General features: G+C 42.0%; 1 protein-coding gene across 8 annotated transcripts in view; it reads left to right on the forward strand.

The window, feature by feature from the left end:
• The window catches only part of LOC117251381 (phospholipid-transporting ATPase IH-like), a 51,189-nt gene that overhangs the window by 23,206 nt on the left and 5,647 nt on the right, over window positions 1-22,336 (forward strand). For 6 of the 8 annotated variants that reach the window (XM_078174582.1, XM_033617634.2, XM_078174584.1 and 3 more), the window contains exons 7-29: window positions 869-972; window positions 1,095-1,145; window positions 1,258-1,322; window positions 1,406-1,487; window positions 1,592-1,742; window positions 3,178-3,375; window positions 3,481-3,654; window positions 5,773-5,939; window positions 8,442-8,513; window positions 10,990-11,063; window positions 11,161-11,264; window positions 11,574-11,755; window positions 12,234-12,467; window positions 12,878-13,055; window positions 13,153-13,255; window positions 13,599-13,744; window positions 14,155-14,214; window positions 15,010-15,137; window positions 16,059-16,194; window positions 16,715-16,738; window positions 20,053-20,118; window positions 20,385-20,488; window positions 20,588-20,753. In XM_078174582.1, coding sequence (XP_078030708.1) covers window positions 869-972; window positions 1,095-1,145; window positions 1,258-1,322; window positions 1,406-1,487; window positions 1,592-1,742; window positions 3,178-3,375; window positions 3,481-3,654; window positions 5,773-5,939; window positions 8,442-8,513; window positions 10,990-11,063; window positions 11,161-11,264; window positions 11,574-11,755; window positions 12,234-12,467; window positions 12,878-13,055; window positions 13,153-13,255; window positions 13,599-13,744; window positions 14,155-14,214; window positions 15,010-15,137; window positions 16,059-16,194; window positions 16,715-16,738; window positions 20,053-20,118; window positions 20,385-20,488; window positions 20,588-20,753 — 2,769 coding nt within the window. The remainder of the gene's footprint in view (window positions 1-868; window positions 973-1,094; window positions 1,146-1,257; window positions 1,323-1,405; window positions 1,488-1,591; window positions 1,743-3,177; window positions 3,376-3,480; window positions 3,655-5,772; window positions 5,940-8,441; window positions 8,514-10,989; window positions 11,064-11,160; window positions 11,265-11,573; window positions 11,756-12,233; window positions 12,468-12,877; window positions 13,056-13,152; window positions 13,256-13,598; window positions 13,745-14,154; window positions 14,215-15,009; window positions 15,138-16,058; window positions 16,195-16,714; window positions 16,739-20,052; window positions 20,119-20,384; window positions 20,489-20,587; window positions 20,754-22,336) is intronic. The other 2 variants (XM_078174583.1, XM_033617638.2) reach the window with 1 other exon arrangement.

The following is a 22,336-nucleotide window of genomic DNA, read 5'->3' on the forward strand; positions in this document are numbered from 1 at the left end:
AGTCTGTTTTGCTGCTGCTCTCTCACTCAATACTGAATCAATTTAAAAATCTTTTGTCACCATTAGTCACTTAGACACAAAAACATGTGAAAATAAGGTCCAGGTTGAAAAACACAGAACTTAACCCTTTAATGAAAAACATACCATCTTCACCCTAAAACAATAAAGCTGTATGATTCAGTAGGTCTTTATAAAACAAGTCAGCTAAATCTAAGACTTTTTTAAGTGTTAAAAATATCAAACAGTTCTCATATGTGTGAATTTGGTGTTTGTCTTTATTATACATTATGTTTGGTTTTAGACAAAACAAGTAATTTGGAGACATCGCCTAAGGCTGACGTAAACTGTGATGCCTTTGTCAGTATTTTCTTAGAATGGTTAATCAAGAAAATAATAAGCAGATCAATCAGTAGTAAAAACAATTGGTAGTTGCAGTCATATACTTATCAATCAACACATGAACTCACACACATACACATGATGATGGAAGTGACACACAGTCACGCACGGCATTTCACATTTTCACTTCTACCCTGATGTTCATTGATGTCACTCACACGACCGCACGCATGGCTGAGCACACACACACACACATCACAGAGTGTAGCGTAGAGTACTCCACCCACTCTCCTCATACATGCCTCTGGGTTGACCCCCTGATGCGCTCACCATCCCAGCGTGCTGTCCTCTCCTGACCCGGGGAGCGGTCTCTAACAGCTCACCTCCCTGACTCGCCCAGTCATTTAGAAAATCTGCTGGAAGCCAGACGGAGGAGTCAAATGAACCCTGCTCTCATTAGTGGCTGCGGGTGACATTTTCCTCTGTTGTCTTCTTCTCCTTCCCCCCTTCTTCCACCTCTCTATCTCAGACCTATTATGCTGTACAAGATACCATGGCCTTTAGAACAGAGCGGGAGGTGGATTCGCTACATGCCACTATTGAATGTGAACAACCGCAGCCTGACCTCTACAAGTGAGTGTGACACTGATGTTCACTGATGCATCTTTGTGAACATATTATTATCTGCCACCTCTCAGAAGTGGATATCCCCTTGTTGCTACTCTTGATTTAATTTTGCTGTGACTTTTTTGCAGATTTGTGGGACGCATCAATATTTACAAGGACAAAGAAGAGCCTGTGGCGAGGTGAGTACTTTTAATTCTACAAGGCCGATGCTTTTTCTCAATTAATCAAATGTCTTTAATGGTGTTTGTGAAATAAGGACAGCCAAGGATTCTGTCTGTTTCATTCTTGCAGACCACTCGGGGCTGAGAATTTGCTCCTTAGAGGAGCCACACTGAAGAACACACAACGTATTTATGGTATTTATGGCAGACTCATTCTTGAATATCGTCATGTTCAAGCTAAGTTAGAGGAAAGGCTGATGTCGTTTCTCTCCCCTCAGCTGTTGCAGTCTACACTGGCATGGAGACTAAGATGGCGCTTAATTACCAGTCTAAATCTCAGAAGCGCTCCGCTGTAGAAAAGTATGATTAACGTCCCCACTCCTTTAACTGCATGACTAAGATTTATAGCGGGATCGGTACATTTCCTCTTCCCTCCTCCTGATCTTCACTCTGTCTCTCTGCAGGTCGATGAACGCCTTCCTGATCGTGTATCTGTGCATCCTGATCAGTAAAGCGGTGATCAACACGGTTCTGAAATACGCCTGGCAGTGGTCTCCGGACCGAGATGAGCCCTGGTACAACCACAGGACTGAGAACGAACGCCAGCGCCACGTGGTCTGTTCATCAACCTTTAAACTTAAAGGGATAGCTCACCCCAAAATCAAAAACACTTATTTCCCCTCTTACCTGTAGTGCTGTTTATCAGTATAGATTGTTTTGGTGTGAGTTGCAGAGTGTTGGAGATATCAGCCGTAGAGATGTCTGCCTTCTCTTGAATATAATGGAACTAGATGGCACTCAGCTTGTGGTGCTCAAAGTGCCAATACATCTGAAAAACTCAACAGCAATGTCTCTCTCTAGAAATCATGACCCTGTTACTCAAGATAATCCACAGACCTTGTTGTGAGCAATTTCATGTCGGAACTATTTTCTTTCTTCTGACCTTTGCCTCTATGGTAATGCTCATTCTCTGCTTAGTGAATTTGTTAGAAGACACCAGCATGCCAGCAGAGTAAACACACAGGCCTCAACAAATGGTAGCTGTCGCATTGCATTACACAAAACAACACACCAGTCACCCCAAGGTTTTTAATGTTTATAGGCCTGTGGCCCTGACTTCCCTTGTCATAAAGTCCTGCCTTGATTGATAAAAAGAGAACTCCTTTTCAAAACTGAGCAACTACTTGACCCACGTCAGTTTGCATACAGGGCTTGTCATGGCGTCAAACATGCTACTGCCACTCTGCTGAACCTTGTTTTAAACATCATGAAGGATGCAAAACACATGCCAAGCTGCTATTTGTATATTTCTTGTTTGCTTTTTACATATTCCAACCCCACATTTTAGTCCACAAACATATTAATAATTTTAGTTTGAATTTTGATATTGTGGGCTGTATCCTTGATTTTCCTTCCTGGCTGCAGAGAGTGAGGGTGAGTGGATGCATGTCGGGATACCAAAAAACCTACACCTGCCAATCGCATCACTGCGCAGAAGGAAGTGTTCACCTACTCATGGCGAGAGGCTAGTGCTTGTGCGAGATGTAAACATTAATGGCGTCCTCCTCGACTGAGCTGTAATGTTAGCTAGCTCAGTGCTAGGTGAGCTCGCAGTAGATGCACCCTTCCTTCTGTATGGTGATTTGGTTTGAGGGTGTTTTTAGGTAGAAAGTAAATAGTTCCTACATGAAACTGCTCACAACAATCTGTGGATTATCTTGAGTAACCAGGTCATGATTTCTGGAAAGAGACATTGCTGCTAAGTATTTTAAATGTATTTTTTTTGTCACTTTGAGCACCACAAGCTGAGTGCCATCTAGTTCCATTATATTGGAGAGAGGGCAGACATCTCTATGGCTGATATCTCCAACACTCTGCAACTCACACCAAAACAATCTAGACTGATAAACAGCACTACAAGTAAGAGGAAAAATATGTGTTTTTGATTTTGGGGTGAACTGTCCCTTTAAAAACATAGTCTTGACATCCAGTCCCAAATCTAATTTCCCTATAACTTCATTGCTGTTGTCTATCTTCCTCCCCACTTCAGGTGATCCGAGCATTCACAGACTTCCTGGCCTTCATGGTCTTATTTAATTACATCATCCCAGTGTCTATGTACGTGACAGTGGAGATGCAGAAATTCCTGGGCTCATATTTCATCACCTGGGATGAAGAAATGTTCGACGAAGAGCTGGGAGAAGGAGCTCAGGTCAACACCTCTGACCTGAACGAGGAGCTGGGGCAGGTACGTGAGCACACACACACACACACTCACACACACATTTGCATCTGCATTTCAGCTGTCTGCAGATGTGCCCTCACCCTACCCTTTGTCTTCCTTCCCTCCCAGGTGGAGTATGTGTTTACAGATAAGACAGGCACACTCACTGAGAACAACATGGAGTTTATTGAATGCTGCGTCGATGGGAACGTCTACATCCCGCATGCCATCTGCAACGGCCAAATCCTCAGCGCTGCCTCCAGTATAGACATGATTGACTCCTCACCTGGAGGATACAGGAGAGTAAGTATGTGTGTAACTAAACCAAACAGGCTTCTAAATCCAGCCTGAATAGACTCTTGGCTGTGCTAACGCTGCTGCTGAATGAAGATGGAGACAAGAGTGAAGAAAACTCAACATATTTCAGTCTGAAATGTGAGTGAGCCACTTGAAGATTAACTAACATGTCACGTTTTCAGGCAGGAGGACCATTAAAGTAATTAGCTCTGACATTTCCATATACACAAATACTTGTTTTGCTGATAAACACAGTAATGATGCAGCCTGTGTATAAAGTTCATGAACACTCTGACATTTCCTTTGTAACCCATAAGTGTTGGCTGTGTCTTACATGGGGGGAAAAAAGTCCTCTGGTACACAGAAAAGTGATGAGCCGTGCATTTCTGGCAGCAGCAACAGGGATTTGTTTAGATTTAATAGAAGAAAAATTGTGTAGTCAGCATGAGCAGCAGAAGCCACCACAGATGACCAGAGAGAGGAGAGAGCACTTTCTGCCAAAACTTAGAGTGCAGAAAACTTCAGAAAAAAAGATTTTGTAGATATGCTGCTTGGTTTTCTCTCTAAGTTTGGGAAAAATTGTTAAAAAATAGCACAGTAATGACTTAATAGCAGAAGTGGGACCAAGCCATTGTTTTGCAAGTCCCAAATCCTCAACAACTCACAGCTCTTCACCAAATGTAATGCCATTTCAGTCAGGAATACTTGAGCCAAAGAAAGCTTTATTTCCATTTGCAGTATTATATTTGGCGGTATGGCTCTGTTCTGGGGCCTCTCTGCCTTTCCTAGGCCTCTGCAGAAATCCTCTTCATGCGCCCACATGGAAAACCTAAGACAGAAAGAGCACACCTCTCTGCCCTTCCATGTGCAAACGAGAAAAGCCTAAGGCAGAGAGAGCAAACCTTCCTGCCCTTCCACACACCTACATGGAAAGCCTAAAGCAGGGGGAGCAGCAGCAATGATATAATAAATATATTAAATCCACAAATATCGTGAATGTTTCTTGAAATGTTTCTTCTTTGTATTTATTAGTTGGGTCAAGTTTGTTGGAAGTTGTTGCATCTCCTTCTGTGATTTTTGACCCCCACATTTTGCACACAGCAATACATTTTTTGTTCTTATTTTTGTATGCAAACAAATGTATCATTTTTTCTGACTTGCGCTCAGAAACGTAAGGTTAGTTCTTCATGGTCCTGTAACTTGACTGGATGCTGTCAGATTGGATCAAACAAAATGGATCTGGGGAATAAGGGTCAGCTTGTTGGGAATCAAAGGCATTAATGTTTGTTGTTCGGGAAATGAAGGAAAATTAATTCATTCATGGCACACTTTTTAAACAACATACTTTTTAGTCATTGCACTTGGGTGGGAAGGTATCAAGTATTTTCAAGTCAAAAGGCTCAAGTCCAAGTGAGGTCATGAGTCGCTGGTGTTAAAGTCCAGGTCGAGTTGCAATTCTTTTTTAAATTTTATCGAGTACAGTCTAAAGCTATCATATTTGTGACTTGAGTCGGACTAAGTCATGTCACTTGTGTCCACACCTCTGTTAAATGGCACCAAACATGTCCATAAAATGGAAAGAAACTTCAGGATTAGTGGGTTAAAAATAGAAAAGATGCTGGGAAAACCAAAATTGGGCTTCTAAAGAAGTTCTGACCTTTTGCATTTCTTTTTAATGATGCACTATTGAGAAAAATTTACAAACAGGGAAACTTTACTGAGCTCCCCTCCAGCATAGTGTAACATAAACATTAAGAGAGAAACGTCATTAAGAGTAGTGATGCTGTATTTGCCAAATTCCTACATTACCTATGATATGGAACGGTCTTTTCAGGGTTGCAGGAATGAAAATTAGTCATGTTGTGTTCTGGTTTTAGAATGATGAAGATACAAATTAGGATGGGGGCCCTACAGGATGATTTTTTTTCTTATTTCATGTTTTTCCCTAACCATGTATGGATATTTAGGCATTCTCTTATCTAAGATGTCTTGAAAAACAGTGCATATAGCTGCTGTAAATGGGAGAAAGAAAAAAAAATCAACCCCCTAGGTTTGGGCTGAACCTCGAATGTCTACAACATCTGTCTCCGCCCCTGTGACAAAGAGTTTGTTTTGTGTCTGTAGGAACACGAGGATCTGTTCTTCCGGGCGCTGTGTCTGTGTCACACGGTGCAGGTGAAGGAGGAGGAGACAGTGGACGGCATCAAGAGAGGCATCCACCAGGGCAGGCCCACCTCCTTCTACATCTCCTCTTCACCGGATGAGGTGGCTTTGGTGGAGGGAATGAAAAGGTAAACACGCGATTTGCAAAATTACTTTGCAGTAAGTAAGCAGGCAGTGTCTCTGTTTTGTTGTGTTGGCTCTGCACTCTAACAAATTGGATGTAAAATACAAATTGTTCAGACTTTCAGCTTAAATTTGAACGTGTTTACATTCACATCAGATTAACAGCGTCAGAACTGTAGCTCTTTATGTTATATTAATAGTCCCCAATTTCTAGGGCACCAGGATAAATTCAACTTTAATCGTTTTGTTTGATATTTGGAAAGAAATCCTGTTGTCAATCACTGTCTGAAGTGTCCAACACACACACACACATTAGCATATACTTGGTGTCTTCCTCGTAGTCTTCCTCGTCTTCCTCGTGCAGTTAAAATGTCCCAACATTAGGGAGCAATCAATTCCACTGCATGGTACTGCACGGCTCTCACTCTTTTTTGGTTTTCCGTCCAATATTTTAGCTACCGTCAAAAGCCAAAAAAAAAAAAATTTTTTTAGAGATATTTTTTTGGGGGCGTTTTCAGCCTTTAATGTATAGGACAGACAAGTGTGAAGGGGCCATGCAGACGTTCCTCTGTTTGGTTGCCGATGAAAGGACTCTGCAAGAGCTATTCTTTTAAGTAACCAGCTTTGTTTTGTTCACCTGCGACTATTGAACTGACCCATGAACAACTTTTTTTGGTTCTGTTTTTCAATTCTCTTTATTACGCTCATTCTTCAGCTCACGGAGTGTGTGCTGTGTGCTACTGGGTAAGCTGCTAAATGAGAGTCTGTCATTTCTTGTTGCGACTCGAGTGAACTCGTTCCTCTTTAAAGGTCTAGTGTATAGGATTTAGTGACATCTAGTGGTGAGGTTGCAGATTGCAACCAACTAAACCTCTCCTGTGTGCCAAGTGTGTAGGAGAGCTGTAGTGGCAGACACAAAAACACAAATGGCCCTATCTAGAGGCAGTGGGTGTGTGCTGAATCGCATACTTTTTCTTTTTACTTTTAGTATGAACTGTTGCTGCCCTTAGAAAGTACGTACTGTTGCATGCATGCAGTTGACATACTACTTTCTCGTAATATTATGCCCTAAACTTTGACTCTCTTGCACATATATTTTGATACCTTGGAGATAAAACGACGGTCACTGAGTTCGCCAGAGACGGAGATCAACCTAGAGAGCTCTGATGTTGTTGTTACTTTGCAATGTATGTAATTTTGACTTTGAAGTTATAACTGCGTACAAGGTAGATTATAACATATTCTATGCTCTGTTATTGTTATTTTCATTGTTATGTCCTTTTGATTATTTTGTTCATTTAAACAATATTCCTGTTATTACTATTTCATCATCACTTACTTGAATTTCCTGTCAGCTGTCATTGCAACTTCTGAAAGCTGTCAGTCACTTGTCAACACACTGTCATCTGTTTGCAGCTCAGCTGATGTGACGTATAGTCCGCTGTGCAGTGGATTGTGGGTCAGAATAGCCAGAAAAACATGCTGGCTTACATACTGCAAAATCTGATTGGATGTAGTAGAACATCCTGGTATTTTTGGCATATTGCATTTCACCTGCTGTGTATTGGGACGTACTAAATCTTTTTCTGGCACACTATACAGTATGGTAGTATGGGTACTGGAATACATAGAGTGTTTGGTTTGTCCGTTTTGGGCTACTGTAGAAACAAAATGGTGTATTCCATGGAAAAGGACCTGCTCCACATGTAGATATAAACTTAATTTAAAAAAACAGCAATTTATAAATCTCAGATCACTAGCTGAAGATGATGTCACAGCAGATGATCAGCTGAGAATTCCACCTGCACTGAGGGAACACTATCTGCAGTGGATAATGAAATAGAGAAAAGGACTCTGTACCAAAAGTGAATTGATTCAAATTGAGTCGAGCCAAACCATGCAGTGGAGCTGAGGCTACACACTCTCAAACACCATAATTGGTGAAGTTTAGCGCTTCATCCAACACAAGGGCGAGCGTGTCACAGCTGAGAACACAACACACTGGTGAATCAAACGTTAACATAGCTGCTAGAACACTGGGAAGTGATTGCTGCTGTGAAAACTTTACAGAGTAGTGAAACGCTGTCTCATAGCATTATAAGCTGTGGTATTTTTGGCATCACATAAGCTATAAAATGAATGGCTATAGTATTCAAACTGGACTCCCTGGATCATATTGCTGTTGGGAGAAGTTTCTTCAAGAAAAAAATCATGGTTTGGGTGTAAAATAAATAGACTTCTGCCAGAAAGACAAACTGCTGCCACGTGCACTCGTATTTCATCTGAAGCAGACCCTTACGTTGTTTTTAAACATGGTGCTATTTCTGGTCTGTATGTGGCCTGAGACACGTAAGACACATGATCCAACATGCCAAGTTACAGTTTGTTGCTCTCTCGTATTGCTGTCACTGGTGTGTACTGTAGCATGATACACATGAATAATATTGACACTCACACTTAAATGAATCCTTTCCCTCTCTCCTCTTTTCCCTCTCTGTCTTCTCCAGGCTGGGCTACACCTATCTGAGACTGAAAGACAACTATATGGAGATCCTCAACAAAGACGATGAGATTGAAAGGTTGGTCTGTTGTGTGGTTACACCACAGGAGACAGAATAGGAGTAATTCAGTTGATGGAGCTGTGGTCATACATCAGCCGCCCGCAGAGAGAGGGCTCTCAGATTTTGTTACGTGTTCCTACAGAGGTTAGAAACAGCCGCAGAAGAGCGGGCAGAGGGTTGTTTTTAGAAGCTGCTCGATCAGATCAAAACGCTCCGACTGATCTGGAAGAATGAAAGGCGGCGAGATTCCATTAGAGAGTGGTTTTGTGGAAAATGTCTAATGTTTTGATCCGTAGGGAGGACTCATGCAACCAGGCTCTCTCTCCATCACTCTCTGCAGTGGCCTGTCAATAGTGAGCTATTTTAAGGAGGCAGGGGAGCTGGAGAGGGGGAGGGGAGGAGGGATGTGTGTGTATATGTGTGTGTGTGTGTGTGTGTGTGTGTGTGTCCAGCAGATGCTAAGGCTTTGCAGGGAATGGAAAGGCAAAAAGTCCTCTTCTCACACTTGTTATTTTTCACCATTAATAGGGACTCTGAATCGTTTGGCCCTTTACAGAAACAACCAAGATGCCTTTAATTCAAATCCCAAACCTCAGACTGTTAGTTTCAGTCTGTATTATGGTTCACTTCACTTGAATTACGGTTTGCATGTTCAACAGTTCAGATCATCTACAACTCTCATAAAAACAGACACATGGATCATTCAGTTGGAAGTGGTGAAACTGCAAGAGGCACTTGATGCAAGTGACCTTCTTAAGAAACTGTGGTATATAATTACTTAAAAAACCCAAAACATTATTAAATGTTATTGTACTGCAAGAGAATCATAAAGGTTTCTCCTAAAGTAACCATTTGCTAAACAGCCTGCGCCCTTGAAAAGTCTGATCAAAGCCTTAAATACCTGTTAGCTTATCTTCTTCTTCATATCAACACATTCCTTAAAGGTTACAGAACAGAGGAGATAAAAGAAAGTGTGCAAGGAGTACTGAGCTGGTCCGAAGTGTACTAATGTTCTTGGTTTTTTTTTTTTTTTGGTTTTTTTTTAATTTGCAAGAATTTGGAAAACCTTATTAAAGCTTACTACACACTAGAAGACTTTGAAAAGACTTTTGAAAGACTGAAGTCTGACGCCTCTCACATCCAAAGACAATGTGAGGTTAAGTCACAAGACTGAGGATTTTTCAGGGTCACTCTTTACAACTGGAAAACTAGATTCCTTTTAAGATTATTATGGCAAACTCCCTTTAAGAAATATGACATTAACAAATCCTTACATGTCCCAAAAACACATAACTGTTGAAGCAAAAGATAAAAGACATTATATGTCGACAACACACTTGTTTATTTGGCATCAGTATAATCCATAGAGATAAAATGTATTTGCTTACAAGCTTTACAGTTTGGATTTTGTTGCCTCCGTCGCTCAGCTGCACCATTTTAGTTTGAGAAGACTGTGGGAATAAGGGGCAAACCCTTTCAAAAATTAAGATTTCTCACCACATTAAGTCGCCATCAGGAGAGAGTTAGTGCCTCGAGCGAGGGAGTTCAAGTATCTCGGAGTCTTGCTCACGAGTGAGGGTAGAATGGAGCGTGAGATGGATCGGCAGGTTGATGCAGCTTCTGCAGTCATGCAGAGGGAGCTGAGCCAGAAGGCGAAGCTTTTGATTTACTGGTCCATCTACGTCCCAACCCTCAGCTATGGTCATGAAATCTGGGTAGTGACCGAATGAATGAGATCGCGGATACAAGCGGCCAAAATGAGATTCCTTAGTGGGGTGGCTGGGCTCAGCCTTAGAGACAGGGTAAGGAGCTCGGACATCCAGAGGGAGCTCAGAGTAGAGCCGCTGCTCCTTCACGTTGAAAGGGGTCAGTTGAGGTGGTTCGAGCATCTGATCAGGATGCCTCCTGAGCACCTCCTGTTAGAGGTGTTCCAGGCACGTCCCACTGGTAGGAGGCCCCGGGGCAGACCCAGAACACACTGGAGGGATTACATATCTCGTCTGGCCTGAGAATGCCTTGGGGTCCCCCAGGAGGAGCTGGAAAGCATTGCTAGGGAGAGGGATGTCTCAAACCCCTCTGTGTGGAGTTTGCATGGTGTCCCCGTGTCACCATGGGTTTTCTCCAGGTACTCCAGCTTCCTCCCACAGTCCAAAGACATGCAGGTTAACTTGTGACTCTAAATTGCCCGTAGGTGTGAATGTGAGTGTGAATGGTTGTCTGTCTCTATGTGTAAGCCCTGTGATAGTCTGGTGACCTGTCCAGGGTGTACCCTGCCTCTTGCCCAGTGTCAGCTGGGATAGGCTCCAGCACCCTGTGACCCCCAACAAGATAAGCAGTAATGGAAAATGAATAACTGAATAAATGACTGCAAGAAGTGTCAATCAGATGCATGCTGAGAAGGTGTAAGGCCAGCTTAAAGGGGATGAATGAATATCTTAACAAATACTAGGAAGCTAAGAGAACTCTTGTCATATCAAGACTGTCTCTCCTTCAGGTTCGAGCTGCTCCATGTACTGAACTTTGACTCCGTCAGGAGGAGAATGAGCGTCATCGTCAAGTCAAGCTCAGGTAGGATGTTATACATTTTATAAATCTATGATGGGACACTAGATTGTTTTGCATTTTGTTTTAAATGTCGTTTGTGTGTGTTTTTTGGGGATCTCAGGAGAATACCTGCTGTTCTGTAAGGGGGCAGACTCGTCCATTTTTCCTCGGGTCGTGTCTGGGAAGGTGGAGCAGGTGAAGGCCAGGGTGGAGCAGAACGCTGTCGTAAGTGCACAGTTTGACCATATAGATATATAATGTGTTTGATGATACATACATATGGTAACGACAGATCAATGACTTGTGTGTAACATGAAAAGGGTTGTTCAGTAGCCCTGAACACTGACTCTGGATAGGGTCATTCATGTTTTTGCATTGGCCACCGTAGTTCTCCGACATGCTTGGCACACAGGAGGAACCCGTATTTCACGGACTTAAGCAAACTGGCATTGCATTACATAACATCTACTGCAGCTACATTTGAAATCCCAGCTTCAACCTCTCTCCATCTCTCTCATCTTCTCCGTGACGCAGGAGGGGCTGCGGACTCTGTGTGTCGCTTACCGAAGGCTGTCAGAGTCCGAATACCAGGAGGCACGTCATCACCTGAACGAAGCCAAGTTGGCCCTGCAGGACAGGGAGCAGAGGCTGGCGCAGGCCTATGACATCATCGAGAGGGACTTTGTGCTTCTGGGTGCTACGGCAGTGGAGGACAGGTTTGTCACCGTGCGGAGAGAGACAGAGAGCAAAGGGAGGGGGGAAAGATTTAAAAACAGTGCAGCAGCGGGGGAACAAAGGGGAAGATTAATGAGTCATGAAGCTCTTCAAAGTATTGTAATGACTCATGAGAAGAGAAAAGATTCAGTCTGAGCTCTGAGAGGTGACTCACTGCTATCACTGCTCTGCCTTTGTTTCCTTTTTTCCTTTTTATCTTCTGCTCTGTTAAAATATGAGACGTGTTTGTCTTCCTACAAGCTAGTCTTCAGTATTGACCTGCAAAGGTAGTTTTCCCCAGCTGATCGATTCAGCTGACAGTTTGACTTCCTGGTAGATAAACCGGCGATGGGCAGGGACAGGGGGTGGTTGTGCATTGATAACTTATCACCAGTTGGTAATTGATGGATTGAAGTTTTGATGAATGCTTTAACCTACCCTTCTGGGGGCTGACACACTTATTGACTTATTGACGCGCAGGCTCCAGGAAAAGGCTGCAGACACCATCGAGTCACTGCACAAGGCTGGGATGAAAGTTTGGGTCCTGACGGGGGACAAGATGGAGACGGCGGCGGCTACCTGCTACGCCAGCAAGCTGTTCCGACGCAGCACGCAGATCCTGGAGCTGACCAAGAAACGCACGGAGGAGCAGAGTCTGCACGATGTTCTGTTCGAACTGAACAGGACGGTTCTCAGACAACGCTCGATATCTGGGTATGAGATCATGCTTGTGTGAACCTGCAATGCTGATTATTTTTTTCCATTTAATCATTTGGTATATACGACATTGGAAAATTGTGGGGGGGGGGGAAGAGTCTGGAGTGATGTCCTCAAATATATCGTTCTGTCCAACCAGCAGCCCAAAACCCAAAGACTTGTAATTCATTAAAATGTAAGAAAAGAAAAAGCAGGAAATGATCACATTTTTGGTATTTGTCCTTGAAAAATGTCTGATGTTGTGTTCACACAAAACATGATACGAATTTTCACATTGCCTTACTTGAGTGAGTTTGAGTGCTAGATTATTTTGTGTTGACTCGCTTCATACACCCATGAAATCGCTGAATCAATGAATGGCTGTGTGAAAAGCTCCTTGTTGATCCACCTGTGATATTTTGTTCCAGGTTGTCAGTTGATTGCCTCGACTTTGGTCTGATCATCGACGGGGCCACTCTGTCTGCAATACTAAAGCCCAACCAGGAGGGAGTCAGTTCTGGCAACTACAGAGAGATCTTCCTGGAGATCTGTCGCAACTGTAGCGCCGTGCTCTGCTGTCGCATGGCACCACTGCAGAAAGCTCAGGTAACAGAGAGCCGGACGTCTCTTTAGAAATACACTCCAGGCACATTGCTAAATGACAAATAGTGCAGGTGACTGAAGTGGGTCTTTGTTTCTGCAGATTGTGAAGCTAATCAAAGCCTCCAAGGAGCACCCCATTACCCTCGCCATCGGCGACGGGGCCAACGATGTCAGCATGATCCTGGAAGCGCACGTGGGCATAGGTGAGCTCATTTAACTGCTATGATAGGTGGCTAATTGGCTAAAACCTGTACTGATATTGATGCTGCTGTATTTTAAACCCTGGGAATGAGAACTGTTACGTATTCCTACAAATTCAGCCAATAAAAGATGTATGCATTAGATTTATTTATGCATATCTGCCAACACATACAGCAGTACAGTGTTTTTTATGAGGCAGTATTGGCTCACCTATCCACTGTTTATACTGTATATTAGTTTGGCTTTAGTCTCTATATTTAGAAATCCACCTCCTCAGGTTACACTCATGGTTGTGTTGCATTTCTGATCAGCTTTTATGCCACCAACCTCTGTTTTTCCCTGAAGGCATCATGGGTAAAGAGGGCCGACAGGCAGCCAGGAACAGTGACTACGCCATCCCGAAGTTCAAACACCTGAAGAAGATGCTTCTGGTTCATGGTCACTACTACTACATCCGAATCGCTGAACTTGTTCAGTACTTCTTCTACAAGGTACAAGACGAATGCCTTGTGTGCTGCACTGGCTCACACATTTTAATCACTTTATCGTAATTCCCAGTGAAACACTGAGTTACAAAGAACCAGATTTTTGCAGCGACTCTGACAGATTACCGGATTCATGAATCCCTGGTGCAACATTCTCTCCTGGATTCATGGCTACGATGATCAGTGTGGGCGGCTTCCACAGCAAGCGGTGTCCTGCCAACTGATTCATTTTTTCCTTTTGGCAGGCCAGCGCTGTGCGGCCCACTCAGTGAGCTTATAGCACACAATCTCTGCATAAACAGAAATGTGTAGATAGTAGCATTTTTAGATTCTTCAAATCTCTTCACGTGTACTTGTCACAAGCTTATCACTTTTTCTGTGTTGTGTTTTTTTTTCTCTTCTTAAATCTTTTCCAGAATGTATGCTTCATCTTCCCTCAGTTCCTGTACCAGTTCTTCTGTGGGTTCTCCCAGCAGGTACGTATATTTATACTCACACGGGGCTACCAGCTGCAAGTATTATACAATAAACTAGCTTGATATAGTAATTAATGCTGTTACCAATGGATCAGATGACTTTGGGTGGTGTAAAGGTGAAGCCACAGAGAATTATCACCCTACTCTGCTGTTCCCCTCAGCTTTACTGAACATTTTTACCTGATAAACTGGCTTCACTGTAACTTCCAAGCACCAAATGGTTGATAGGCACAGTCAGCAAATAATTCCTCCATTCTTTCCTATGAAAATTGTTCACAGACACATGAAACCTAAAAAGCAGTATGGAATTACCTGGGTGATCGGTGGACCCATAGAGCAGGCGCATGAGAGACTTTCTGCTGCTGAGCACGGCCAAATGTGGCCAACTTCTGCCAGCTGAGCAGCTGACTTCCGGTTTAGCGCTCTGCTAACTTGAATGGTGATAAAATAGTTTAAACTTGTGGCTCTTGGATTAAATCTTGATAGTGGAACAAGTCACTTTGCGTAGGGCTGTGACAAAAATGTATCCATTGATATATAGATGTCTCCTTCCCAATGTAAGTCCATAGGTGTTTTTTCTTTCTTTTTTCTTTTTGGTCCCAATTGGATCATGTGAAAAAGACCTGCAACTGAAACAGAATCAACTTTTAGAGAAATGCCACGCAATGTCACGCTGCGGTCATCAATCATGTAACTGCCGATCAGACTAGAAAAACGCCCATAGTCCATGATAACAAGTAATGCAGTCATTTCCAGATGTCTGATGCTGTCTGTATTGTGTTTGTCCCTCTGCAGCCTCTGTACGACACCGCCTATTTGACGTTGTACAACATCAGCTTCACCTCACTCCCCATCCTCCTCTACAGCCTGGTTGAGCAGCACGTCACCATGGAGACGCTCAAAAGGGAGCCCTCCCTGTACAGGTGAGGTCAAAGAAAACATTGAAGCAGGTCCTCTGAAATTTGTTTTGTTTGTATATTTTTTGTGACTTTTATATGGACGCTCTGAGAGGCAAATGAGGAAAAAAATAATAATTCTGGGCATTTATTTTCTAAGTCTGATCAATATTATAGCACCTTCCTATGATTATGGCTTAAGAGCTGGTCAAAAAATGTTTTTCAGATAATCACAGATAATCTTTCAGAGTTCCTAATTTTTTCCCATATATGAAATGGGTGGAAAAAAATACAAGGTGAAAAAAGAATTGCAAACATTATTTTTCTAGCATTTTTCACCTGTTCTTACAAAAAAACATTTTGGCAGTGATTTTTTAAATGTATTTATTTACATTTATTTATTCATTGTCAAAATTCATTTGGCTTGAAATGTAATTTAACACAGCCTGTCAGTCAAAGTGACCACGCCCTTAATTATGCTGAATTTTAAGCCTTATTAGCATTTTAAGAGAATCGTTGTAAAAAAACAAAAAAAAAAAAATCACCCCCCGTTTGTTTGTGTGTTTGCACCAGGCTGTAAACATGTTTATTTGAGCTGTAAAGTTGGGCAATTTAACATGGTAGTCTTTGGGGATTTGCTCTGTTTTGCAACCAGCCCCTAGTGGCCAGTCAGTGAACTGTAGTTTTTGGCACTTCTGCGCTGGCTTCACTCGTCAACCCTCTTGTGGCCAAAATTAGTACTACAACAACAAAAAAATTAAAAACCTGTTTTCAAGGAGAGAAACAAACAAAAAAAGGAAAACGATTCACCTGTTGTTAAGTCATAAACACAGGAGAGAAAATAATTCAGATCAGACGTAGGAAATTAATGTCCAGTTTTTTTCACTGTTATGATACAGTGTTTGTTGTGTTTGCTCATCCACCTTTTTTTCTGTTCGTCTTTCGTAGGGACATAGCGAAGAACTCCCTCCTCCGCTGGCCGGTCTTTCTGTACTGGACGTGCCTGGGTGTGTTTGACGCTGTTATCTTCTTCTTTGGTGCCTACTTCCTGTTTGACAACACCACCTTCACCAGCAATGGCCAGGTGAGCCTCTGCCTATGCGTCTCTGTGAGGCAGTGAGATCTGTCATTTGATGGAAGGAGCAGAAATAGAGCAGCTTGTGGGGCATTCGAGGTGTCCTTTAGGGAAATTAAAAGAGAATAATGGACACAAAGTTAGCGCTTTCTTTTACGAACACTCATCCATCTCCATTGGATTCTCATGAACAAGGAGTTAAGTGTTACAGGATGACTTTGTGGCCATGTTTTTGTTATTATAGCTCTGTAACAGTAAGGTTTCTGTCCCGGCCCGTCTGTAGGTCAACAACATTGGATCTCCATTCATATCGACAACGCAATAGCATCTTTCTCTGTATTGTTAATTTGTATCATGTCAACTGTTTTCGATTGCCTTTGGTCCTGTTTTTTAAGTTGAAACATCCTGAAATTCATTTTACCCTTTGTCCTGATTCCTTTCTCTTCTCTTCCCCCCTCCTTCTCTCTGCTTCCTCTCTCTTTATTTTGCTCCTCTTCTCCTTCCTCTTCTTCTTCGTCTTCTTCCTCAGCTTATGACCACCAACACACAGATGGTAAGCCTGTCTCCCTCCCTGTCAGCTCTCTCTGTCTTTCACGCTTTTTTAGTTCCTGTCGTACCGTTTAAGCTTTCAGTTTGACCGTTTCATCCAGTTTCATCCCTTCTCACTTCACATCATCCATGCACTTTCATTTGAATGTGTAGTTTTCTAGTGCTCCATTATTCCCCCTAATCTCTGTAAAGCCCTGAATCCCACACAGTACCTGATCTTAACAACTCCACTGACATAGTAGAAACCGTAGACGCTCCCCCACATTATCCCCGTGTTTCGTTGTGGTAGCATATAGAGTAATGCTGGTATGTACTATAGATTAAGATCCAACATCTGTTTGTTGTTCTGTCTAATGTGTTTGTGCATCTGTGTTTGTGTGTGTGAGTATTTGTGGTGGCAGTTCTCAGGGTTGGTTGGTTTTTTAATTTCACTGCTCCAGCATCCAGGGGTCGGCTGGACTGTTTTCATCCGGTGCTCTTTGTGTACTGGTGACAAACAAACAAACAAAAATGAATAAAGCAGGTTTTAAATGTAAATTCTTGCTGTTTTTCCTGATCCGTAAAGGAAGGGATTAATGAAAGGAGGAATTTCACGAAAGATAGGCGCACTGGTACCAACAATCAGCTGTGGTTATTACGTAAATTCCCTGGTTTCTTTTTCTCTCTCTGTCTCCCTTCACCCTCCTCCCACTTTCATTCTCTCTCATTCCATCTGTTCGCTCCTGATGTCTGCTTAAACCTCTCTAGGATTTCAGCAGGTAGAAAGATTTTTAAAAAGAAGTGAAGTGAAAATACTCAGTTTATTGGCCCTGAAGCTTAAAGGAATGCTTCACACCCCAGATGACTATTTGTATATCACTTACTCACCCTGTGTGATGATGAATTTGTGAAGAAAATTTAGATTTTTGTCACACGCCTCCAAGGTGAACAAAGAATCCAAAAAAAAGGAGAAAATTCTTGATGAATTACAGTACAAGGGTCCACTTTTAACAACAGCAAAACTATATCAAAACTTCCATTTACAAACTCTAAAACATCTCGTGCAATATTCAGTTGAATTCAGTGGGAAATTCTTGTGCCAGAGAATGCTTTAACTTCCAGTAACACTAAATACAATAACCACAATTTCAATGATTCACAACCAGTACCCAGAGCTGGGACCAAGTCACACATGTGCAAGTCTCAACTAAGTCTCAAGTCTTAACCTTCAAGTCTCAAGTAAGTCCCAAGTCATTTTTTCTTGGGCAAGTCAAGTCAAGTCAAGTCAAGTCACAGGTTATGTCAAGTCAAGTCCAAGTCAAGTCACCTTATTATTGTAATTTTACCTGCAGAATCTGATCTTAATAAAGTGAAAAGACAAGATATAAGTAACTGTCAGTAAACACTGACTTCATCGCTGCAATGTTTACTTTGCAGGGACGACCCCCTTGCGTGTGCGCACGCACACACACACACACACACTCACACACACTAACCAAGGCAGCGGCCAAAATCACCCATTTAGCTCATTTAACTCTGTGTTGCTCCTTCATAAAACGTACAGCCGTTCTTGGGATGAACTGGTCGGAATGTTCGCTCACGTTTTCTGGTGTTAATATTAGCAAATGAATTAAAAAACAAGTTCCACCAAACCGACCCACCCCCGTATCGTATCAAGCTAACATTAGCTAACTACCGACTAACCAGATAATATTAGCTAATTGACAAGCACTTACTGGGCAGAATGGCTCTTCAAATGATGAACAAAGTTTGAAGTTGTCTCCTGGCTGTCCGAGATGTTTATGCCGCATGTCTTGCACTGTGCTGATTGTCTTTTGCTGTAATAATGGTCATTCCGAAAGCCGAAGACGATGACTCTGGGTACCCCTCCCGCTGACATGTTGATGCCTATCTGATATAAGAGGGCCTGTTTCTCCAATAAATGCGTAAAGTACGTAGAGAGGGCATGACTGATTGACAGGGTAGTGATCCAATCATGACAACGCCATTTTCAGCCTGCGCTCCTACCGGGTAATCGACATTATTTTTTAAATTAATTTATTCATTTTATATTCTAACCGAAAACATGATGTGAATAACACTCAAGTCATTCAAGTCATCGTGTCTCAAGTCAAGTCCGGAGTCTTTTAACTTCCAAGTCCAAGTCAAGTCTCAAGTCTTTTATTTTTTGTCAAGTTAAGTCACAAGTCATCAAAACAGCAACTCGAGTTGACTCGAGTCCAAGTCACAATGACTCGAGTCCCCATCTCTACCAGTACCAACCAGACAACTATAAAAGTTGATTTCAAAAATGACCAAACAAAATTATCAGACAAGACATTAACAAGACATCAATCTATTACTTCTTGGTACACATATGTACAGAAATATCAAGAAAAATGGAAATTACCGTAAAATAAGAAAAGAAACAAAAGAAGAAATACTAATAAAAATAATATCCATAATAATAATAATTCAATGCAGTAAAACTTTATTTATCCCAAAGGAAATTCTTGTGCCAGAAAATGCTTCAAATTACAGTTACACTAAGTACAGTAACCACAATTTAACGTTCACAACCAGCACCAACCAGACAACAAGTGGGTTCCCCGGGTCAGGGTCACTCACTGGGCCCAGTTACAGAACAATAGAGTATTAAATATCTGGCAAAATATACAAGATGGAAGTGTTTTCACTTGTGTTATTGTGTGAGTTAATGTGAATACAAACTAACCATTTAAAATCACAAAGTTGTTCAATAACGCAAGCTAACTAACTGACCAAGGCAGCGGTAGATCAGCAACTCCTGTTTTCAGCGAGGTATAAGTGCAGTTTTTGTCAATGGAGTCTGGCTTAGAAGAGAGCATTGGTAAGTTTCACTTTAAGTTCAGTTTCAAATGAGTAAAGTTTTAGGCAAAATTCATGTGTTTATGAAGTACTTAGTATATGAATGGATAAATGAGACTTGGCATATATTGTATGAGTTCTGTGAGAATTTGTAAATAGAAAGTTTGATATAGTTTTGCTGTTGTGAAACGCGGACCCCTGTGACTTTTATCCATCAAGAATTTTCTCAGTTTTTGGATTCTCCGTTCCCCAGAGGCAGGTGAGAGGCAAATTTAACTAACACTGGGTGAGTAATTGGTATACAAATGGTCATTTGAAGGTGAAGTATTCCTTTAAAAGAAACAAACAGCACCCCTCTCACTACAGTAGATATGATAGACTCTCTATGTGCACTGTAAAGCCACAGGATGTTCACTAATCCATGGATGCAGGGTGATCGTGCTGTGTGATTGATTTGGCCACTAACCCTCTTCTTCCTCTCTTCCCTTGCAGATGTTTGGGAACTGGACATTTGGGACCCTCGTCTTTACTGTGCTGGTGTTCACCGTTACTCTCAAGGTGTGTGAGCATATGTCTCCAGAAAAAAACCCCACTCATGTCTATTATGTTGCATAATTCCTGCATGTAAATGAGCTCATTACTGTACAGTTACACATGTGCCTCATCGAATGCCTGCGCGAGCTTGCCGCACTCGTTAACGAGCATGTTACATAAATGATCGACTACACTGGGCGCTCAGTTTGCACAACAGTAAACCCTAAAGGCACGGGCATTGACTTCATCGACTGGTTGTGTTTACTATGTATATATTCTGTTTGTTTCAGCTTGCCTTGGACACACACCACTGGACCTGGATCAATCACTTTGTCATCTGGGGGTCACTACTTTTCTACGTTATTTTCTCTCTTCTCTGGGGAGGCATCATTTGGTATAATACGCTTATTGGTTTTTAAGCATGTGTAATCTTTATGTAGATTTAACGAGGGCACTTCTGATAGCCTGTTCTGTCTTCCCTGTTGCTGCTCAGGCCCTTCCTGAACTACCAGAGGATGTACTACGTGTTCATGCAAATGCTGTCTAGCGGTCCGGCCTGGCTCAGCATCATCCTGCTCATTACGGTCAGCTTGCTGCCAGATGTCATCAAGAAGGTCCTCTGCAGGGCCCTGTGTCCCACAGCCACCGAACGTGCACAGGTAACATCTTGGCAGCAGCTCCACAGTGAAACTGAAGCTTTACTTTTCGTGTTCACAGGTCAGGTGTTAGATTTGTTTTTCCTGCAGTGCATTCTGCTTTGCTAAAATCATTAACCGATTAATGCTTTCCCATTTTTATGATAATTAAAATTGTGCCTGATACAGTGAGTAGCCTCCTCTCCTATGTGTGCTAACATAGTCCAGTCAATCTGTGGTTGGATCCAGAGAAAATTGCAATAGTAATCATTCAAGGTTTTTTTGTGTTCTCTTGGGACATCCAAATAACATATTAAAAATACACCATTATATATTTAGTGCATCAGGGTTAATTCAGGGCTTGATCTCTGCTTCTGTACGTGATATTTTCATATTATTTATGTCTAACATTAGTATTTTAGGATGTTCTTTCACATATAACCATCCGATATTACCTGTTCTGATGTATATGTGCAATTATGTGGAACCTGTACCCCAAAATTACCTTTTTTGAATCCAAACAAAGTCAGTAAAATTAGGCTATAAAGCATATCATCATTCAGTTTAATTTTTTTTTTACTATGACGCATATCAGCACTCAGACTGAGACCTTAAATGAGACCAAGCTTGAAACACGCCTTGGTTTTTCCATTCTTTGGTTTAACTGTTGGTGCCATTAAAGGACGATTATATGTGAGTAATGCCAGGTTCACACTACACGATATCAGCCCGATTATAGTCCGACGCAGTGTCATACAGTGTCGGCATGGATCGCGAACGACAGTGAGTGTCATACGCGATAATCCATCGTTTCATCTCGTGTAGTGTGCCATAGTAGACGACAACCAATGCCACGTCTGGAACGCCTCACAACGTCCCGACAGAAAGTCCAGCATGTTTGATTTTCCTCAGCCGAGATTTTGACCAATAGGAACACAGAGCGATCTGCTGTCGTGGACAACTGTATGTCAGCACCCAGGGTTTTAGATAATTCCTCTAAGGATGCTTCCACACAGAATACAAGGAAAAATGACGGTGTGAAACAACAGAGGCACTTTATCAACCCGCTGAGTACTGCCATTAGCATCAAGCTAGCAAACAATGTTACTTCTTCATGATGGAGAATATAAAGAAATAAAATTAAAAAATAGTGGTCTTTACTCACCACAACTGCAGAGGCTACCAGCTCCATTTGAAACAGACTACATCATAAACGGGCCGTTATTTATTAATCCCTCTGTATTTTTCTATTTTCAATTTTTATCCGCTCCGGTTGCCTTGATAAAGTTAATGCATCGCACCGTCATTTAACACTCAATGCTTCCTGTATCTGTTTCAAATTAAAAGCCCCCTATAATTTCGGTTGAGAGAATTCCTCCATTTTCTCAACAGGCTTTTATTGTGGAACATTTGCAGGAACTTGTTGTGAAGGATTCAGTGACTTGCATGTTTGCGTACAGTATTTCAAATGAAGCTCCTGCCATCTGGTGGCGCTTTCTGCGTTACTACAACAACATTTCAGCTGGCACATGAACAGACACAGTGAATGAAATAGTAAAGTAATAAAAACAGGACAAGAATAACCCGATGACATCACATATGTTGTG

Source organism: Epinephelus lanceolatus, chromosome 14 (assembly GCF_041903045.1).
Source record: "Epinephelus lanceolatus isolate andai-2023 chromosome 14, ASM4190304v1, whole genome shotgun sequence".
In the NCBI taxonomy this organism is placed as follows: domain Eukaryota; kingdom Metazoa; phylum Chordata; class Actinopteri; order Perciformes; family Serranidae; genus Epinephelus; species Epinephelus lanceolatus.